The sequence below is a fragment of the Cervus elaphus genome, chromosome 1 (genome assembly GCF_910594005.1).
Source record: "Cervus elaphus chromosome 1, mCerEla1.1, whole genome shotgun sequence".
In the NCBI taxonomy this organism is placed as follows: Eukaryota; Metazoa; Chordata; class Mammalia; order Artiodactyla; family Cervidae; genus Cervus; species Cervus elaphus.
The window spans coordinates 89,133,622-89,156,224 of record NC_057815.1 but is presented as its reverse complement, the minus strand read 5'-3'; the positions used below and the strand labels follow the sequence as shown (position 1 = coordinate 89,156,224).

The 22,603-nt window shown below is 44.5% G+C and overlaps 1 protein-coding gene across 7 annotated transcripts in view; it reads left to right on the top strand.

Moving 5' to 3' along the window:
• The window catches only part of AMBRA1 (autophagy and beclin 1 regulator 1), a 166,135-nt gene that overhangs the window by 50,197 nt on the left and 93,335 nt on the right, over positions 1 to 22,603 (top strand). For 5 of the 7 annotated variants that reach the window (XM_043910679.1, XM_043910688.1, XM_043910720.1 and 2 more), the window contains 2 exons: positions 10,851 to 10,937; positions 14,913 to 15,092. In XM_043910679.1, the coding sequence (XP_043766614.1) occupies positions 10,851 to 10,937; positions 14,913 to 15,092 (267 nt within the window). The remainder of the gene's footprint in view (positions 1 to 10,850; positions 10,938 to 14,912; positions 15,093 to 22,603) is intronic. The other 2 variants (XM_043910712.1, XM_043910728.1) reach the window with 1 other exon arrangement.

Below are 22,603 nucleotides of genomic sequence, written 5' to 3'. Positions count from 1 at the left end.
CAAATTCTGGTCCTATTCTGTGATCCTGAGGAGATTAAGGATCCTCTTTGAACCTCAGTTTCCTCAATTTTAAAGTTGTTGTGATGCAGGTTAAATGAGTTAAGCATCAGTTGCTCTTACATATTTAGATGCTCGAGAAATGCCAGCTCTTCGCTCTTTTCTCTGTTATCACTCTGCTCAAAAAGCAAACAGAATAAAAAAAAGCCCCTAAACAACAACAAAAAACCTGCTTTTGCTGTGACATATTTCCTACAGGTCATTTTCTTTTCTGTGTTAGTATCCTTTTTTTTCCCCCAAGACTTCAGCCTTCATGGTGTGTTTGTGAAATCTCACCATATACAATTGAAGTAAACCAAGTACCTAAAAAGGCGAGGTGCCACATAAAGAAAGGATGAGGAACGGCTGTTGTGATTGCGCTGGTGCTAGTTACTCCCATTAGTCACTTGCAGCAGACACAATGAGGTTCTATTTTAGAAGGTGCAATAATACAGAAAGTGGTCTGGTTCATAGCAGGGGAATGGGATATTATCTTCACTTTTCCTGCACTCTATTATAATGATACGTGCAAAAGAAGCTGGTTCTGCCTCTTGATAAGAGAGGGAGTACAAACAGCTTTCATTTCCCAAGTTCTAAGGGCGCCTTCAGTATTGAGAGCGAGCCATCCAGGGCAGAAGTGTGTTCAGAAGGGAGCCTGACTGGGACAGGTAGAAAAGAGCAGAAAGTCTTTCTTTTGACATTGACCCTTTTGACCAGAACCAAGACCTCATGCTTTGGATGCAGTGAGCAAGTTTGCCCTGAGTTTTATTGTTTAAGGTCTGTTTCCAAATGTCTTGTTTAGTGTTCAGTTTTGATAGCTGAAGTTCCCTTGAGTACCAATGTGATTAATTTAGGTTTGTAAGCTAACTTTTTTTCTTTCTTTCTTTTTTTATTTATTTCCCCGCCCACCCGCCCCTCCACATGCTCTGTAAGCTAACTTTTTATGCTGCTGTTGTAGCTAGCTTGAAGTTCTAGAAGATCAGACCTATTTCCTTCATCTACTAATGCATAACCAGAAAACAAAAAAACCTAGTGACTTAAAATAGCAGTTTTGTTATCTTTCATTGTTCTTTGGGTAGAAGGGATGTCAGTTGGGAAGTTCTGCTGGTCTTGCTTGGGGTCTCTCTCAAGTCAACCGGAAGCGCATTTACAACAGCCAGGCCTCTCAAGGAAAGACTCCTCTTTCCTTGTGGCCTCTCCAGCAGAGTAGCCAGGCTTTTAATGTAGCAGCTTTGGGCTTCCAAAAGTGACAGTTCCACGAGGGAGGAAAGGGAAGCTGTCAGTTCTCTTCAAGGCTTAGACCCAGAACTCTCCGCGTTCTCTTGATTAAAGCAAATAGCAGGCTAGTCTACGTTCAGCGCAAGAGACCACACAAGGGCAAGAATACCAAGAAGTATCGTGCTTTGGTCCCTCCTCAGGTACTGGCTACTACTATATATGGACCATGTCCATTTTATAGACTACTGTATACCCAATAATAAAACACTCAATAATTATTTGTTGTTTGAATCAGTGGTTGGATGGACTGACAGCCAGTTTGGTGGTTGGTTGACTGACTGCTCTTGTTGGTTTATTTGGGTGAGGCTCATGTGACTCTTAGGGCTGAGATACCCGTGTTTATGCCTTTTGTAGAACTGGTCCTTCCTCGACACATGTCCTTCTAGGAAACCAACTTTTTAGGAGTAGTGACTGGGTGGCCATGTGTTCCCTGCAGATACTTTTGGAACTTGTCATCCAGGGAAGAAAAAAAAAATCACTATTTATTAGGCTGTGTACTGGCTACTAATGTTCTTACTTAATCATAACAACCTTGTGAAATAGGCTTTTCCCATTAAATTTGGACGCTGAGGATAATGAACTTGCCAGGGGTCACACAACTAATAAGTGACCCAAGATCATGAGTTAAACTGCAATTTGTTTCTAAAGCTAAAGCATTGACTTGCCTCATATATTAGTTATTCAGAGCTTCCCTTCATTAATCTCAGAGTATTAAGATATATCAGAGGGTTTCTCAAAAGCAGCACCATCAACATTTCAAGCCGGATAATTCTTTGTCGGGGGGTTGAGGAAGAATGTCCTCTGCATCTTAGGATGCAACACCCTGGCCTTTACCCGCTAGGTACCAGTGTACTCCCCCCACCCAGTTTCAGCTTCCAAAAATGTCTCTAGGTATAGGTCTCCTGCGGGATACCCCCTCCCATTGAAAACCACTGATAAGGTATTTCATGATTTTCTGTCCCTTGACCTTGGCTGTTTTTGATACTGTATTTCACAGAGGGCTTGCAGTGGCTCCACACTGTCCTGTTTTTATCATTGTTATAGTCACGCCGCTGGTTCTGATGCTCTGAGTCCTGCCTTTCTCTCATTGCCTCTCTCCTTTTCCGCCTTGTCTTTTTGCTTGTGTCTGATTCTGCTAAATAAAATGCAGCTGGATCAAGTGTGTGTAAGGACTTTTTACACAGGTATCGATTCTGCAGGCATTCACATCTCTGAGATGATAACCATTAGTGCTAGTGGAAAGTAGGCAATTTACATCTTCTAATTATAGTGGAGGGGATGGGGGATGCATAATATTTAGCACGTTGGGAATTAAATGGCTACCAGGCTCCATGGAGTTAATCTTCATGGAAGAGTTGATTGATGTGCATGTGCAGTTCTTTTGGAAAACGGGGGTGGAGAGTGGAAATTGCAGTTTTTCTCCTAATTGTACTTTAGGTGTCATTTATGACAATTTCGTGTTGTCTAGACAGGGAAATGGTAGAGAGATTATTCCAGTGGAGTCAAATGCTCAGTCCAGAGGGAATCAGGAAGGTTGTTGAAGTCAGGATCAGGGTGGAAGGGCAAGTATTATACTCCCAGAGGCGAATCAGTGAAAATCGAATGTCACTAAGAGAAGCAGTTCAGTGTGAACCTAGGATATAAGAAAAGTGATTGTACTCTGAGCTTCGGGTTAGCTCCAGGGCTAACAGTGGATTGTTTGGGGGCCCAGCTGGAATCTCTGCCCTCTTTTCTATTTCTATAGACTCCAGAAACCTCATTACTTGAACAGACATGCGCCAGGAAGGCTGCCTCTTGGCCTCTGGTTAATAAATGCTCCAGCCCACTGTGCAATCCTTTTTTCTTCATTCTCTTGTTAGGCTTCATTTACTAACTTCTCTTTGCCATGCTGATGTTGACCCTAAGGTTTTACTTCATATTATAGAGTACAGTGTTTGCAGTATACCCAGGTCAGTGGAACAAACGACCCTCGTTGAGGGTTTTTAAATTTTCAGATCAGGAATGTGAATGTGAAAAATCGTCTGAGAAGAAATGTACAAGGTTTGCTGTTACTGAAGCCGTCAATGATTATATCCTGCAGCCTTTGTAGTATTAGTAGATCTAGAGATAGACTTTTTTTTGGAATTATCTGTTATTCTGAATAAAATTAGCCGAGAATTCCAGGATTATGGAATTGTGTAAATGTCTTCTTGATTTGGGGGGAAACCAGTCAAGTAGGGTACACTGCCTTTTAATTGAAGTCCACACTTGCATGTCATGGCTGCTGTTTGTTAGTACATGTGCGTGTGAATATCAGAACCGGCTGTGGAACTTGTCATTGATATGATCCTACTTATCCTTCGGTGAAAAGCCTCTGATCTAAATTCCTAGTTTAAAAATGTCTGATCTATGGGCCCACCTCCCAAGTCTCCCAAAGAAAGAATTGGGGACAGCATAAACATGTCCACGTAGATGACCTTGGACCTTTGAGTTCAGATGCTGACAAAACTGAGTTTTTATTGTAAATGGAAGCTTCATACCTATAGTGTGATGTGTGGAGGATACACGGAGCTAAGTATAGGACTAACCAATCTTTTTACAAATGTATTAAAAATAACCCACCAACTATGTTCCAATGTAGAATAAAATTTATTTTAAAATAAAAAAATTAAAATATCTGTGGGCCTCACAGTCCGCAGAGCGTCAGATGTCTGCAGAGGGGTCTAGCTGGCTTTTCGGGCAGGACTTCTGTGCAGCTGGACGCACAGTCGCGCGTCCCATGTGAATTGTTCCCAGCTTCTTCCCTCTTGGTGTCTGTGACTATGCCGTGCTGATGTTTTGCCATCTATTGCTCACTGCAGAGAGACATTGAGGAATATGTTCATGTTTTGTAAAGATGTTTTCAAGCTTTTCTGGTAAAAAGCCTTTATTTTGAGCCCTGTGAATTGTTTATGCTTGATGGTGGTAAAATAAGGCTGAGCCACACAACAGGCGCTGTGCGCTCTTTCTGTCGCGTGCCTGTTTCTTCCCCGAGGTTAGCCTTCTAGCAGCGCCGCCTTGCCTTGGTCTGCCCCCCAGCAGGGGCAGGAATCGCCGGGCGGGCCCTGCTGGCAGCTGCATCATGTGCCATAGCACACCCCCCAGAACTCGGGGGCCCTACAGGGATCAGATGAGTGCCTATCGTTGGATAACTTAAATGATAATTGCCACTGTGTGAAATGGGGAGGCTTGGATGCCTCCGCTGTAAAGCAGAGATGTCAATTTGGAAATCATAATAGAGGTGTCGTTTCAGAACACACAATTATTTTTTACGAAGAATAAGGGCTTGTCATCTTCCAGCCCTGGCATGCACTGAGGCAGAGATCTGGGGCTTGCAGAGCAGGATGCAGAAGAGAAGAAGGCAGTGGTGTATCCAAGTTTCTTTGGCCTCCCACCCCTTCGCTGCCCCTGAAAACACGGCCGTCTCTCCCCTGTGAGCTCTCTTTTGGCAATAAGCTGTCGGGGAGCACCAGTGGTAGTTTCCCAGGCAAGTAGCCAGCCTCTGACTTTATGATTTAATAAGCCTCCCAGGGACCAGGCTGCACCGCGTTTATCAGGACAGAACATGTCCACACTTTAACCTGAGCGGCTGAAGTGACCCGCGGGGTGAAGACTGAGGTCAGCAGTTTCTGAGAAACTAGTTCCTTCAGGAATTTCTGTGTCGGGTGTTGGACACCCAGAAACCTTGTCTGAAAGGCACGGGGTCAGTGACGGGCAATCAGATATGTCGTTTTGCTTATTTTTCCAGATCTGCTTGGTCTTGCTGATTTACTGTCCTTAGATATTTACTGGCTTCCTCTTGTGTGTTCATTAGGATATGAGTTTTAATGGGGATAAAAAGATGACTTGGATCCAGTACTTGCTTTCATGTAGCTTACAGTCTGGTGGTAGAGACAAGAAGACGTAAGGAACTGCAGTACCAAGTGACTGTGGGAAGCTCTTTTAAGAGAGGGTTCAACTGCTCTGGGGGATGAGGGGAGCGAGGGTGAGCTTCTGACTGGAGGAGTGAGACATTTGAGCTTTGAAAGATTTTTATAGGTAGGGGAAGAACTTTCCAGAAAGAAGGAATGGCCAAACTAAAAACAGGGGTGAAATGGGGGTGTGTGTGTGTTTAGGGTAGTTAGAGGAGTAGTTCTTGAAGTGTGGCCTGGGGTCCCTGAAGTCAAAACTGTCTTTATAACAATGCTGAGGTATTCTTTGTCTTTTTCACTCTTTGTGCTTGTGTAGTCTATTTTTCTCAGTTTTAATCTCAAGTGTAGTACATATTGGTAGATAAAACCCATATAAGCAAAAGCTCTTTGGGATCCTCAGTAAAATAGATAACTAATTAAGGCCCTACTGTGTATCACAGGGAACGCGACTCAGTACTCTGTAATGGCCTATATGGGTTAAGAATCAGAGAAAGGATGGATATATGTATAACTGATTCACTTTGCTGTATACTCTGAAACTGTACAACATCGGAGATCAACTTTACTCCAATAAAATTTTTTTTTTACGTGTTAAAGGAACTCTGAGACCAGAAAGTTTGAAAACCACTGGACCAGAGCAGGTAGCATGTTCAGAAGGAATGAGAAATTGCACTGCGCAGCTTTGACTGCCAAGCTGAGGAGTTTGGAGTTTATTCCCTAAGCAGAAGGTAGTTATTCCTTTGAGTTTGGCTCCCCTGAACTGGACTAGCAGATGTCACCCACACACCAGAGCCAGACTGGGAAACTACTCTTTAGGTGTGGGGCACCCGGGGCATCTTATTAGTAGCTCCTAGGGGCAGTTGTCCTTAACAGTATATAAGAGTTTTAGCAGTTGATTGTCTCTAGTGTTGGAGAAGTTTGTACATGTTTGTTGGCTTTAGCTTGTTGATTTTCTGTGTGATCCGACAGCCAGTTAAAAAAGCATGTCTTTAGGATATAGTTGTTTATTAAGGAAGAGTTGTCGCTGGCTTGTTTATTCTGTCTAGACTGTTACCCAGACTTTCTGCTTCTCAATCCTAATATCCAGTGAATTTGAAAGAAAGTTTCTTTCCTTTTGGATGACCCATCTCATCTGCCCTGACAACTTTGTTCTTTTCCAGCACTTTCTTCTACTACTATTTTTTATTGTTTTCTTAGTCATCAAAGGATACAGCTGATCTACGGAACCCTTGTACAGATTCAGGGTATTAATTAAGGTAGGAAGAAATAGTTGTATTCATATAAAATGTTAGGAATTTTGTAGCTTAAATTGTCTTCCTGTTGACTTATAATTTTTAGTAGGGTGTAATAACTGGCAGTTGGTGATGGACAGGGAGGCCTGGCTTGCCGCGATTCACGGGGTCGCAAAGAGTCGGACACGACTGAACTGAACTGAATGTTAATTTTTGATGACTTACTGTAGTGTGTAATACTTTGATTTTAAGTTTTTCTGTTCCTTTCCATACTGACTCCACCTTCTCTTTCAAGGGATTTTATATAAGCAAATACTTTAGAGCATGAATGGGCAGATTTTTTTTTTCTGTAAAGGGCTAGGCAGTACGTATTAGAGGCTTATTATAGGCCTATCCCTATCTAGACTACTCAGCTCTGCCTTCCTAGCTCCAAAGCAGTCACAGACAATATTTAAATGAATGGCTGTGTTTGGATAAAACTTTATTTATAAAAACAGGCAGCTGGCCGAGTGCCTGTAGTTTGCCAAACCTGCTTTTTAGAAGCAATTTGCTATTTTGAAGAAAGTCGTTTTAAGAAGTGAGTAATTCTTTTGCAAATGAGTAGTTTTCTCTTTAGTTTTCAGTGGTTTACTTTTAGATTTTGTATATTTGATGTTTTGAATTTTGCAGTAATTTCAGACTTGCGGAAAAGTTGCAAAAATAGTGCAAAGAATTCCCGTTATACTCTTCACTCACATTCACTGTATGTTAACATTTTACCACATTTTCTGTATTATTTTCTCTCTTTTGATGTATCTAGATATGAATATGATTATGCTTTTATTTGTTTAGTTTTAATATTTTATGTTTGTGATTATTGTGTTAAATATTGAATTTTATTAAAGTAGTGTGTAGTTTGATAGAACAGTGGCCTTTAGACTTAAAAAGAAACACTTCTGTTCGTAAAATGCTTTTGAGCACTTGTGCTTCTGTGTGTGTGTGTGTGTGTGTGAGATACACATTATGGTTATACATTTAAATCAAATGTTCTGATATTTTCTTCCTGTTCTCCAGTGGATCAAAATAGCACACAGCCCGTGGTGAACCTCACTTGAACACCACTGGCATAGAGAATGAACTAGGCAAACTTGTAAAGAAAAGTTTCCTTTCCATAGCTTCAGAGACTCTTTAAAACATTTCTGACTGGAGTTAACAGGTCAGAGTGAAGTGGTACCTTCAGACTTCAACCAACTTGTCTGAGCCCTGAGCGCTAAGTCCTACCTGATTTCATATTACTGAACTGCTTGATTAACCATTGAGTCAAGTGAAATTTGTAGTGGCCAGAGCAGAAGGCATTCCGCTGCCATTCTGTTCCATTCTCTTGCGTCATTTCCCCATTGATGGCTCTTGGCAAGAAGCTAACTGTGGGAGAGAAAGATCTTTCTTTGAGTTTCCTAGGAGTGGTGGTAATATTTACTTGTCTAGTCACTCTAGTTCTTTCTTTATTTAACACCAATTATAACAGTCTTTTTTAATCCTTCCGATAGTGTTTGTGTTGTAACTGTAGAGAGCTTAATGTTTCATCAGTGATACATGTTTGGGGGTACTCTACAGAGTAATTGGCTCTCCTGATTTTGTGTATTAGAGTTAAAATGCCATGTATGTATGACTTGCCAGTCCACTGTATTGCCTGGGAGCAAATGTTGCCAACAGATTCTAGTAAGTAGGCATAGGGGGTATATGTTCTAAAAGAACCTCATCAGGGACTCCCCAGAGACAAAACTTAACATTTTGGTGTAACTCTGTTTTAAGAAGTCGTCCTAATTAAGATTGGAATTTAGGGTGGGGAGTAGAGTTTGTGGGATTGTAAAATAGAACCAGTAAAATTGAAATGACCTAACCCAAGCTCTTCTGGCTCAAGAATCTTCTTTACAGCATGCTTAAAAACTCATCTAATTTCTCTGAGGCTGTCACTGCCTTGGCAGAGTAGGGGGTAACATTGGCCTCCTAAATTGGCAGGGTCATTTTAAAGAAGGATATACTTTGGTTTACTCCGGAGGATGCCCCTTGTCAAAGCGCCTCTGCTTATGGAGCAGCCATTTGGAGGGTAACACGACAGGGCTCAGTGATACTCAAAACTCAGTCCAGAACCCGTTGGGATAGAGCAGGCTTCTGGGTGTCCCAAGGCAGTCAGCTGCTCCCAGATCTTGCTTCTGTTCTTCAGCTCCCACCTAATTCCTGTAGCACAAACTTATTAGTAGTGAACATGCGTGCGTGCTCAGTCGCTTCGGTCATGGCCGACTCTCTGCTGCCCTGTGGACTGTAGCCCACCAGGCTCCTCTGTCCATGGGATTCTCCAGGCAAGAACACTGGAGTGGGTTGCTGTGCCCTCCCCTAGGGGATCTTCCCGACCCAGGGATCAAACCCATGTCTCTTGTGTCTCCAGCATTGGCAGGGGTGTTCTTTACCACTAGCACCACCTTATATGATGGCCTAAATGGATCCTCTTCTCAAAATTCCACTTTTCTTCTTCGAGTCTGTGTACCTCTCACTATCCCCTCCTCTCAGAAACATCCCATATTTCAAGATTCAAAGACATGCTGTTATCTTAAGTGCACCTATGAAAGAAAAAAAATCCTGCCAATTAAACTGCGTCACACAATTATAAGATGCATCCCTATTTCACACATGTTAAAATGTGGGGGGGGAGCGTGTCTTACAATTGATGAAACACAGAATGTCTGCTACTGTAAACAGTGATATCATTGAAGATTCAGGTTTTCAACCACAGAGAAGTGTTGTATTGCTTTCTTCTCTTCCTCATTGGTTTCACTGTGTTCTCTCCCTTCAGGGGTGGGATTGTTTAACTTGTTTTAAGCGTGGGGATGATAAGCCTTGCGTAGATCAAAACCATGATGTAACACTTGGCTGTCCTGGGTGGGAAGGGTAGCAAGCCAGGCTGTCAGGCCTCTGCTGTTCTCTTCCCCAGACTGTCAGGGAAGATGCTCCGGTGAGCCAGTCGCTGGGATAAAGTGACTGCACACGACTACCTAAAGCCAGCTGGTTTCAATGACAGTGAATTGAGTTAACTCAGTTGGAGAAGATTGGCAGCTGCTGTCTGTACCCTGCAGACCTGCTTTAGAGAAGAGTCTGGCAGGGGGCCGGGACCCGCTCCTGGGAGAGCCAGGCGAGATGCTGCCAGAGGGGAACAGCGTGCGTTTCTTCCTGAGACCTCTTCCCTGGAAACGTGTTCCATGGCAGGAGCTTGATTGGCCGCCAAGGCACACTGGAGTTGGGAAGCAGTGTGGCAGACATGGCAAGCTGGGGGACCCCGAGCCATGTTTATCAAACATGTTTTCACTGGCCCTTCCCATAGGAAAAGGAAGAAAAATGTTTTAGTAAAACTTAACAGGAGACTTCATGCAAAAGTCCAAATTTCTGGCGTCCCTTTAAAAAACAGAAAGAGCCAGTGATCCTGGATCCACATCCTAGTTTGGACTCACAGTGGATTCGTGTGCGTAGTCGTTTGAGGCATGCTGGAGTCGACAGGCCTTCCCCGGCGCTCTGGTGCGCTCTTTCAGTAGTGGTGTGCCCCGTGCAGTGCACCTCACCCCTCGGCCCGTTGATCTCCTTGTCGTGTAGTGATGCTTACCTTTCCAGGCTGCGCTGAGGTTAAATGGAGTACATGTGAAGTGCTTAGTATTGCCTGGCACTAAAAAAATGCTCAGTAAATGAACACATATGATCATTGAACGGATGGCTGGGCTAGATTATATAATTGAAGATTTTTTTTTATCAGTTGTTAAGAAGGAAATGGCAACCCTCTCCAGTATTCTTGCCTGGAGAATTCCATGGACAGAGGAGCCTGGAGGACTTAAGAGTCCATGGGATCAGAATCGGACACAACTTAGCGACTAAACCACCAAGAAAGCCCTGGAGGGTACTCACACAAGGGTGTGGGCAGAGCAGAGTGCCTAGAAGATAATGGGATGTGGATGAGGATGACATGGGGGAACTGAACACCGAAGTAAAGTGTTGGCACTCCATGTTAATCTGTAGGTATGCCTTTTTCCTCTCTCATGTTGATCCCAACCTCCTGTTTGTCTGCTGGAGGTACTGCAAATAAAAATAAGATCGTGTCTCTAAAGCACTTGTTCATTTCTCACAGAAGAGCAGTATTCAGGATCATACAGTGGCCATATCCAGTGTGGGCGCTCTGGAGCGCCTCATATCATTACGCCTCTAAGTGCTGGTAGGAAGGATGCGAGCCCAGACAGGAGGTGTCAGCTAGCCGCAAAGGGGGATGTTATTTATCTCTCTCCCCCATTTTTCCTAATGAATGACCTCTGAGTTGGTAATTGACAGGGATTATTGCCATTTTTTTAATCTCTGCTAGGAGGCTGCTGGAGTCTTCCCTCATTTCATTATCCCGTTATGATGGAGCAGGATCCAGAGAGCACCCAATTTACCCAGACCCAGCGAGGTAAGGCTAAAGTGAGCAATGGCACCAGGTGGGGGGAGGGGCTGCCCTTGGGGGTGCCGAGCTGGTGGACGCCCCGGTCCGTGCCTCTCTGGTCCTGGTGCTCTTTGCCTCTTCAGTTACAGTTCTGAGACAGGTGGTTGAGGTGATGGGGAAGTGTTACAGGTAAGTGAACAGCGCCTCTGGTGGCAGAGGGCTACGCCTAAGCCCTGACCCTTTGGGGCTCCCTGGCAGAGTCATAGGACATTTCTTTTCTGCCGTTACCGTTCAGATGGACAGCCAAAAGGGAAACGACAGTTTTTATTAATAGGGAAATCACTTAGCAAATTAAAAGCAAACCAAAAAAATCCTCATTTGAGAGAGAATTTAGAACATCAGAAGGCAGAAATCAAGGTCATTCAGATGTTGACTCTTTGGAGACTACGTGAAGAAAGAGATGACTGACAAAGGGTAACTGGGTAAAATAAGTTATTCAAGAGTTAATAAGGAGCTTGCCTTACGCTAATTAGCAGACATTTGAAAAGATCTTGACGAGATTTAAAAAAAAGTTTGATGAGTTTTGAAGTTGAAGATACTGGTAACTCAGGACCAAGGATGGGGTGTTGAGTTGATGTATAATATTTATTTCTGGTGAGCAGCCCTGTGGGGATGTCACAGCTGGACTTAATAATTCTGTTCATGATCCAAAAGGGGGATAACCTGCACATTCTTTAAGCAACTCCGGAACACACGCTGTGAAGCTTTAGAAGAAGAGGGTAGTTTGTAATGGTGGGGTTGAGGTAACAATGTGGGTCAGAAAAGGCTAAGTGAGCTTTGCTGTAGATCAAGAATTTCAAGTCAGGATTGGAACCTTTAGACCAAGTTCATTTCAAGGATATTGAATGATTTTGTTGTTACCAGAGTTAGGTCATGATTTTGAGCATTCTTTCTGAAGACCCTAATGAAAAGATTCCCCATCATCCTATTACTTCCTTTTCCATACCCCACAAATAGCCAATCCAAGGATCAGGGAACCAGGGATTTATGATTTTAAAACGGGTGGACAACTCTGATGAAGACTGAAACAAGGAAGTTAGTCTGTTGTCATATTTGAAAATAACAAGCCCTCAGTAAGAGAAGGAATTGTTTTGCATAAATCAATTTCTTTGAAACACTCAGAGAACTTCTTGCTGTGAGACAGTTTTGTTTTGGGTTTTTTTAGTACAGTAATGGGAAACTCAACCCCAGAATTTTTAACCTGACAAAGTTTAACAGTGGTTCATAAAGACCATTACTTGTCCTCCTTTCATGTAATGAACTTGTTGTCTATTCCTACTCAGGTCTTTATCACAGAAACGCCAGGCTTTATGGTGTTTGTATTTTTACACTTTCCCTTTAAATGCATAGTAGGGTTTTTTTTCCGAGGGGGGTAGTATTTTTCCTTGAAGAAAACTTGAGTTATTTAAAATATTCATTTGGAACACTTTTAGAGTTTGATAATTATCAAGCTCTCTAGTAGGAGGATGATTGTTACCACATTACTGGCTTTTTAATTTCTTTTTCGTCTTAGACTTACCCGGCATAATATGTATAGGTCAAAACCTTTATGAGACATCTCAGTATTCAGATCCTTAACTTCCCTCGGATACCTAAAAAGACAAGACTAGGATATACTTCTACTTAAGATTTGTGCCAAGAGTACATTTTTCTTTGCCACTGATGCATAGTTTTATAGCTTAGGGAATTCCTGTTCAATGGTGAAATTAAACAATTGAGGTTACCTAGTACTGAATTTTTACCCCTACATAAAAGGGCAGTCTTTATTTAATTATAGTTAGCATCAACATTATTTCTACCTCTCTCACCTTAATATGATTTTTCCATTAGGGTAGGCTGTCAACTGAGGAACAAGTGTTTTTGTGGTCACTTCTCAGTATCATTTCTAAAAAAAATAATCAATCTTCATTTTCCTCTTAAAACTTTATTTTTTCTTTAAACTTCCATTTTTCATTCCTTTCTAGTCTGATTAATTTGAGAATTTAACCAACAGCAATTGATTTCTGCTGGAAGATTTCTGTGTATTTGGTAGAGACAGTATTGACTTCTGTCTGTTGAAAATTTAGGGTTCTTGATTTGTCCTCACCAAATGCATGGGACCAGGTGCCCAAAGAGACAATGAATGTCCCACAGGTTGAGACGTTCATTCTTACACTCTGATGATCTTGGCCAAGGCCTTTGTACCTTCCATGCCCACCTAGTGTATAAAGATAATTTGGAATCAGAGGCACCAAAGGCAGCATATTGTTCCATAACACAGATTTCTGAGTTCCAAAGATTGTGTCCTGGCCTCCTTGGAAAGTCTATTGGATGGTTGGTCAAAAGGACGCTACCTGTGATGACAGTCATTTCAGAGGCAGCCTTATTTCGTGTTAACTGCAGGATCTTCTTTGTTCTGAGTGAGTAGATTTACTGAGAATTTGCCCAGAGTCTTCCTTTGTCCAGGAGTAATGAAAGATCAGGCAGCAAGATGTTTGTAAGTACTTTTCCTACAATTTGGATATAAGTATTTCTTTTTCCATTCTCAATCAGTTTTTCCAGAGTTCCATTTAAAAAAAAAGATGCTTTTTTCATTTTATATTTAAGCATTGCAGAAGTTAAAGTCCCTGGGAATCCTCATCAGGATTGCTGTGTTTTATTTTTTGTTCTAATTACAGAAATATATATACACATACATCATAAATACCATTCTTTAATTTTCCCCCACTTAAATTTTTATTTTAGAGGGCTTTTGTTGTGCATATGTAGGGATAACTTTTTCTTTTCAACTTTTACATAGTGTTTCTTTGTATAGGTATAATTTATTTAATCTGTTGATGGACATTTGAGGCGTTTCTAGTTTTTCACTAGTGCCAGCAATTTATATATTTATTTTCATATCCTTGTGTGTTTCTGTAGGATAAAATCACTAATGGAATTGCTGAATCAAAGTGTATGCCTTGGGCAGGTTTTAAGTCTTGAAATTGCTTAGTATCTACTTAATATATGTATAAAGCATTTTTCTGTTATTGGTCTACTCTCACTTTCTCAGTTCACAGTCTCGAGTTATATGTGTTGTGAAAGACAGAGGAAAAACTTGAGAAAGAAGGGACTATGCAAATTGTATAGGACATGGATATTTTCATGGAGTGTGAAGATACTGAACCATAGTCAGAATACAGGTCTATCTAGATTAATTGCTTATGAGAGCAGCCATCGTAAGGGAGAAGAGTGACTGTTTGTCTTCTGTGTTGTTCAATGCCCATGTAGCCTCTGATGCTCTGTCTTAAGAAATAGACAAATCTTTCAGATTTTCTGTTTCTTCTGAGTATATTGTGCTCTGTCTTTATCCTGAATATCTTCTCTGTGTTAAAATATCTGGATAATCTGTAAAGGAGAGATAAGAAGTTCAAAGAGATAATCTTAAGGAACTAGGACAGTTCTGGAACTGTAGATATTTGTTGGAGAAGAAAGGAGTCCTGGTGAAGGTGATGCCTGAAGATGCCTTCTTCAGTCATCCTGGGTTCACCATCTTTCAGCCTATTTTCTCATCTGGAAAGTGAAAGAAGCTGCGGCCCCTTCCATGTCTTATATTTTGAGCATGGACGATTAGGGGAAAGCTGCGAATCTTTATAAAGGGCACCCTGAGAAGTTTAAAAGAGGTCCCTTGAGAAACTAAAAAAGAAAAGTCCAGTGTTAAGCTCGTGGGAGGGGGCAGCTGTTGATCAGATGATGACTGATTAAACAGCCTCTTTAACCACCAGTATTTCTGCTCTGAGATCAGGCAGTCTGATAAGCACGTTGCGCAGCACAAACCTCCTGGTGAGTTAAATGGCCTTTATTTTTCATGCCTCCGGAGCCCGCCTCGGCAGGGAGATGTGATGGGAGAGCTGGATTTACTGTCTTGCCCGGTATTCCCCACATTAGTGCTAGTTTGTGTTTGTGTCTCTCTGTCTCTCTCAGGTTGTCTCCTGCTGCATACTATGCCCAGAGAATGATCCAGTACCTGTCCCGGAGAGACAGTATCCGCCAGCGTTCCATGCGCTACCAGCAGAACCGCCTCCGTTCTTCCACCCCCTCCTCTTCCTCAGACAACCAGGGTCCTTCCGTGGAGGGAGCCGACTTGGAGTTTGAGGACTTTGAGTAAGTATCTGTTCAGCTTGCTTTCTCCCTGCTCCTTCCTCCCCAGTCGTGAGTACTTCCAGGTTAGCCACTGTCCGAGCAACAGTGGTTGACATTCTGGCTTCAGACCCCTAAGTTATTACTTACGAGCAGTGGCATGGGGTGAGGGACAGAGGACTAAAATGCCCAGGGCATGCCCCACCTCTGGCCAATGCACTGCTGATTCCCTGGCTCCTGGGGGAAGAGATGGCCCAGCGGGCCCAGGCCAGGCTGGGAGGAGAGGGCCGCTGTCCTTCAGGCGACATTTTTACTTCCCTTTTGCGTGAACACTCACTGTGGAAATGCTTCATGTGGACTGTCTTCACACCATCCAGGAGGCAGGAGGGTTGGTGTTTTTTTCTAAGAAAAAGTGGATATAGAGATTAAAAATAAAAGACTTGAATTTCCCTAGGAGACAGAATTCTCTTACAGCCTCAATAACAATGCTTCTTTGAGATCCTGGTCTCTTGCCTCTCAGCGTCCTCAGTCTCCCCCTACCCCCAGTCAGGATCCTTGGAGATGGCCTGTCAGATTACTGTGGGGGTTGAGAGGTGTTTCCGTCTTCTAGCCTCTTCGAGTGGTCAGCTGGGTTACAGGGTTGGACTGAAGGAGCAGCGTCAGCCCCGGGCCACGGGGTCAAGCTCCGCAGAGTGGCTGCCGGGTTTTACCACCTCTCAGCTGCCACGCATGACCTTTCTAGCCACCTCTTGTGTTTCTTTCCGTCCTGAAACTGAGTTTTCCTGGCTTGTATCAAATTGGACGTTTGGCTCTTGCTTTGATTCCTACATTTTGATTTTCTCAAAACATGCAAAATATGAAAGAGAGAAGGATGGTTGAGCATTTCCCACTGCCCCTGTCTCTTTTGCTGCCAGTACTGGAGCAGGACAGCCTGTCAGTCATCTTCCTTTTTCTTCCCGTTCATCTTGACATGGCCTGGTCAAGTCTGGGATCTTAAGAGTTCCTGCCTCCCTTCCGCCTTCTTTCGTGAGCTGAATGGATAGTTCTCCAGGAGCCATCTTGCAGTGGAGCTTTAAGGCGTTTGAGAAATATCTTTGCTCCTGAGGACCAAGAAGATGGGGACACCCATCGTAGCAATTTGCCCTCCTGATTCAATCCTTAAACATGCAAACAACTGTGTACTTAGAGGCAGAAGGAACACTCAGTGGGAGGTTCATTTGTCTGAGGAAGATGGAAATGTGAAGGAAATGCAAGGATGCCCTGAAACAGCTGTGCTGTGGCAAACGGAGGAGGGCTGGTGTGGGGAGAAGGGCCCAGCTGCTCTGGGACGCTTGGCGTGTGTCCTCCTGCCTTAAGTCCCTGCTGGGGGAGGGTGGCTCTGGGCTCGGCAGTGAAGGGAGAGTCTCCCGTCCGTCTTTAGCCGGGCAGACCCCTGGAGGGAGATCTGGTCCCTTGCCGAAATGATTGTTTTTCCAGCCCCAGGGGCTATTCTGCGACGCAGTCTCAGCGTACAGTGCCAAAGCTGCCGGGACTCAGGGCTGCTGGGAAGCCTCAGTAATCCCGCGGAGCCCTGGAGTCGGTGCAGACTGCAGAGCCCCCTCTGCACGCGTGTGTGGAAGGCTGTTCTCTCTTCGCCGTGGTGAAACGTGGGGCTCGTGCCTTTGAGCTGTATCTTGCCTCGTGACTTGTCCTTCACAATGGAGTTCTGGGTTAGTTTAAAATGTTCTGTTCTCATCTTACCTTCTCTTTTTTCTGTTTCCACCTCCTCCCTTTCCCCATCCTTCCCCCTCCATTTTCCTGTGTCAGATTGCCTCCTCTCTGTGCTCCCCACGGCCCACCTGTGTTCGCCGCCCCCTGGCTTCAGTGAGACCTGAAGTTACATCGCCTTCTTCACCTTTCATGCACTGACTTAGCCGTTGTTTTTTCCCTCGGGGTCTCACATGGCTCCCTGGTTAGGGACAGTGGACTGGTTTCTCTCCGGCCCCTCCCAGAGCCCCTCCCCTGGGTGTCTGCCTTTCTTTGGGGGCTGGAGCAGACCATAATCTTGTTTTTTAAGAGCAGCTGTGGATCAGTCACCTCAGTGTTAGCTGTCCAGGCCGTCTCGTGAAGGATACTGCTGGCTGCTTGAGGCCCAGTTACAGTCTGCTGGTGCTTTCTCTCTTCCCCCGCCCTCCTCCCCCTGCTGTACACCGAGGGCTGCGTGTGGTTGCCCCTCTGTTAGTTTCGAGGGGCTCTGAGAGGAGACAAAGTGAGAAATTTAGGGACGTACCAGCTCCTTTTAATTTCTTTCCCCAATCCTTTTCCTCAACCAGAAGGGAAGTTACAGGCTGTGCACTTGTAATTTATAGTTCCTTCAAGTACAGAGACGCAGGTAAGTTAGATGTGGCCTGGGATCCTCCTGACACTTAGAATACCATTAAGAGACCCTGCTCTGCTGGGCTTCTCGCCTTCCCAGCACAGTGCATTCCTGCCTCTGCCCCTCCAGCACGGCCTCTGCTCTCTCCTTCCGTTTGCGGAGTCGGAGATCATTTTGCCTTTCTCCAGCTTGTCCCATCCAGGTATATAGCGGCCTCAGAAAACAAAGGGAGCCGTTACCCACATCCCTTCTGTCTTAGGTCTCTTTAATCTTCCATCGAATGAAAGGGATCAGCTACCATGTTTTTCATGTACACTAATTAATAACAGACACAACATTGTATATTTAAAAATCTGGTTTACTCGTTATAATAACCCTTTGAGATAGTTGTTCCTTTCAGTGTGGTTTTTTTAAAGTAAGGATACTGAAGCTTGACCAAAATCAGGCATATCTAAGATTAGAGATCAGGAGCAAACATATCTAGTGTCTGACTTTATTGTCCTGCAGATTTAAAACCCTTTAAGAATGAGGTACAACCAGATTTGAGTCCTAGCTCCATGAGCTTGCTGGGGGAACAAGACTGTAGATTTAGCACTTGTGGGGGATAACTTTGAAGGTTGGTCATCAGGTTAAGTTTTCTATTCTTTGTTGTCTGGATTGATGAGCGTCTTCCCAGGCGGGCACCTTCTCCTACCATTCGTCTCTGTCTGCGGCAAGGATGGAGACTGCAGGGGCACCGTGTCTGTCAGAATGCATGAGCAGGACGCCCGGAAACCTGCTGTCAGGAGGTCTGTCCTGACGCCCTCAGCGTCTGTCTCTGCATAAAGGTGCTCACTAGCAGGGCAAGATGCGGCTGCCCCTGACCCCGCTGTCTGCCTGCTTCTGAGCTCAGACCACCCACTAGAATGTAGATGGCAAAGAAGCCGAGGGAAAACTTGCATTTCTATTTTCACCATCCCTTTGGAAAAAGACGAGAGAGGCTTTTATGAAGCCCAGGTTGAGTGCTGTGTTCCCGTAGTTCCTAAGTCCTACAAAAGAGGTGGTGTCTGTGACTTTATGACTATCGTTTTAACTATCCTCACCCCCCCTTCCTCATTTTATCTGTTACTCTAAACGTAATTACAATCCCAGAATTATCTTCCGATCATCTTGCCTCTCTTTGTAACTACTTTGCCTTCCAAGGCAAAGATACCCTGCGCTAATGACAGTCAGAACTGGAGAAGCTTCAGATTAGATCAGTCGCAAATATCTCCCAACACTGGGAAATTATATTCAACTTCTTAAAAATTGCTGCCAGCACAGAGAGAAATAGTCCTTCATTCACAGTTGTGACACTGGGCTATACTTTGGGCAAACATCTCCGTGAGAAATCCTAGTCTTTCAGCCTTAAGATGAAGTCTCTTTAAGTCTGTTGCATGTATTTTATTAACTCTTCCGATATATCTGGTTGTATTTGGCCTCCTTTTACCTAGAAATCCATGTTGTGAGCAAACACGCCAGTCCGTTTCATCGTGAAGTGATTGACAGTCGTTTCTGAGAGCCCAGGATGGGTGCTGGATCCTCCGTTTGGCATGATGTGTTTGTCGCACGTGCATTCGTGCAGAGGAGCCTCAACCAGCAGGCTTTCGTGTTCCCCTTGCCAGACGTGGGGAAGTTCTAGCAAGGAGGTCATCGAAAGGCCTTCTTGGTATATAATATAGCTGAGGAGGGTTCTGAAGGCTGTCGCTCAGCTCTGCCGTCTGATTGGGTGTGGCGTAGGAGAAGTTACTTGCCGGAATTTAATCATCTTCATCTGCCCTTTTGCCGTGACTACAATTTAATTAAGTCACACCAGGAAAATATGTTAGAAAACCAGTAGTGTTGCTCTTACCGTCCGTCTGTGGGTGAAGTCCTGACGGCTTTGTATGACCCACGTGCTTGGGTCAGGTTCTCAGGGCTCGACGTTCCGGTCGGGTGCAGCCACACGTCCTCGGCAGTGGCCGTGCCCCTGTGCTGTCTTCCGTGTGCCTGGTTTCCAGGACCCCCGTGGGCGCCGGTGACTGCTGACAGCAAATGCGTTACTTGTAGCCGAGAAAGCAAAGAGTAAGCCTTCAGCGGGAAAGGTTGTCTCTTCGTTTTGAAATGAGGCTGCCTTTTCTCTCCCTTTGACTTACAGACTGTAACGCTTTGGTATCAGAGGTGCAGGAGAAGCTGTGAGGGAGCGCGCGGTAGAGTGACTGTTCTCTTTGCTGACTGGGACCTGCCAAGGCAGCCACGTCAGGCACCCTCGTACACTTACCAGTGGTGGTGTTTCGTGGAAGCAGTCCTTAAACTGAGATGAGATAAGAAACTGTTCACTTCCTTTTTCACCAGAGTGTTAAATAATTTCACATAATTGATTTTTGTGATGGTTGCTTGTTTTTACAGGGTGGGTTTATAAAAGAGAAAGTATATGTCTTAAAATAGGACTTTCCCTCCAGATATGCTTAGAAGAAAGGCAAATAAATGCATAGGCATACAAACATGAAACATTCTGGAGTCTGTCAGGAGTTCCCTTGTTGCCAAGTATGGTCAGGTTGTCAAGTCCAAGATACGGCAGGAGATGAGCCCGGGAGTTAGGGTGACACCAGATCTTGGGAAGTCTCGGGTGCCTTGCAAAGGAGGTGACCTTTACCCTGCAGGTGAGAGGGAGCCACTGAAGACTTCTAAGCCGTAGAATAACATGATCAGATCTTTACGTAGTGTCTCATAACAGACTGTAATAAGGTACCCCTGAAGTACAGGACAGCATTGTGTGAGGGGAGCGAGTACTTGGGAAGGCAGCTATGCTCACCACGATACCACCAACGCACGTGGAGAGGGTGCTGGGGGAGATGTGAGAAGGCTTCGTGGATTTCAGCTGGGTGTGGAGACGGCCGAGGACTCTGACGGACTGACGTGGAGGATGGGAGTAGGGAAGGAGATTCTGGACAAAGGAGTAGCTTCAGCAAAAACCTAAACATGGAAGATTAATAGGCTTTATTTGGAGACTCTGCAGAGATCCGTGGCTAGAGCAGTGGAAGCAATAGCTTGCTCCCTGATGGCTCAGTTGGTAAAGAATCCACCTGCATTACAGGAGACCCTGGTTCGATTCCTGGGTTGGGAAGATTCCCCTGGAGAAGGCTACCTCCTCCAGTATTCTAGCCTGGAGAATTCCATGGACTGTACAGTCCATGGGGTCGAAAAGAGTCAGACAGGACTGAGCGACTTTCACGTTCACGTTTCAGACAATGAAGTGTTCAAGCGAGAAGATCAGGAAGACTTGGGCTGTGGAGGGCCTGGAATGCCTGGCTGAGAAGTTTTGACCTCGTTTTTGTCTGAGGGAACCATTATTCAATGTGTATTTTAGGCAGTGAGTTCTGACAGCACTGGCTAGGCAGGTGGCAAGTATCGGATGCAGGGAAGCCAGTTAGAAAGCAGTGGGCGGAACCCGCACGGGGGCATGTGAGGACTGCGTGTAAGTCCTGGGTGTGAGAGGCCTTGGCGTTTTCCAGGAGTGGGGCCTATTTGTGAATGTTCCTGGGGAGACGAGCTGCGTGAGAGCTGAGCTGTCTCACTTCCTACTTCTCCACACAGAATGTTGCCCAAGTCCTTTTTTACTCTCACTGGAACTGATTTTGCACTCAGTTTATAAAAGTAGCAAGTGACTCCCAGAGCAGCGGTGAGTGGAACCAGGTTCTCTTGTGTGATCCCGCTGGTTCCCAGAGCCTAACACCTATCGTCTAGGGACTCCTGTGATTTGTCATTTGATCTTTGGCAAGTGCCTGTCCTACCCCAGGCCTCAATGTCTGATCTTGTAAAGTCAGATTAGATAACCTCTGAAGTTTATTTCAGCCCTAAAGCTCTTGGATCTTTGTTGGACCTAACTAACTGTCTTAGAAGAATTTTCCTTGTACTCAGCAGACATAGAATAATAAGTCTCAGCAAAGTGGGGAGACTTCCTCCTGAGGATTGTGAAGGTGTTAGTCACTCAGTCGTGTCTGACTCTTTGTGACCCCATGGACTGTAACCCGCCAGGCTCCTCTGTCCATGGGATTCTCCAGGCAAGAATACTCAAGTGGGTAGCTATTCCTTTCTCCAGAGGATCTTCCTGACCCAGGGATCGAACCCAGGTCTCCTGCCTTTCAGGAAAGATTCTCTACCATCTGAACCACCAGGGTTCAGATTCCCTTCCTGAGGATTAGGAATAGGGTATCTGGTACCTATGGAGCCCCAGCATATTTATAAAATATATGCCTGCCTGAATTCCAGCTCTTTCCCGAGGATTCCAGCTCTTTCCTATTGCTTAGAAATACATAGTATTATTGCTTGGCAGCTTTAGAATTAGTATTCTTTCTGTGCAAGTAAAATACATATGAATATTTATTATAAAGAATGCTAGGGGAAGAGAAAGAAAAATGGAATATGTCTGGGTTTAAAGAATTAAACAGCCAAGAGGGAAGAGAGGGAAAGGAGGGTAACTATCACTTAGAGATATGTATTTATTTTTTAATATAAAATGCACAATAGGAATATGGATTTGCATAATGTATGCAGATGAAATTAAAGGTAGAATAAGAGAGGAGAAGAATTTGTAAGTGGTAATTATCTGTTATATTACTATTCCTTGGAGAAGAATTAAGGCTCTGCATTTCCAAGAGACCTCTGCTATTAGGTATCCCCTGTGAATAATCCCAGCTGGGCCTGTGCCTCCCTCCCCGAAATCTCACCCTGGCGCACACACACGGTCCTTCAAAATAGAGACCAGAGCCTCACTGAGGGCACCCGAGTAAAGAAAGGACTTGGCCGAGATCTCTGTGCCTCCAGGGGCAGGAGTGATGGGGTACGCCCTCTGTTGTCTGGAGGTTGAGTAGAAACCGAAGAGCTCGGGAAAACAGGTATTTTTTTAATAGTCTGATTTTCAGCCAAGTCAACTGTGTGTTAAGAAGACAACGGCCTTTTGAGCTCTGTGCTGCCAGAGCTGCCTTGACAAAGGCCCGAGTCAGAGCTGTTTGTCCAGAGCAGTGATGGCAGCCCGACTGTCTGGTCAGGACTCAGACAACAGCCTGTAGGTGTGTTTTCCATTCCTTTAAATTACAGCCTCTCTCTGAGGCAGTTAATCCCAGGCATTTAGCAAGGGTAGCTGCTGTGTTTCTCCCTTGTTCCAGAGATTGCATTTTCT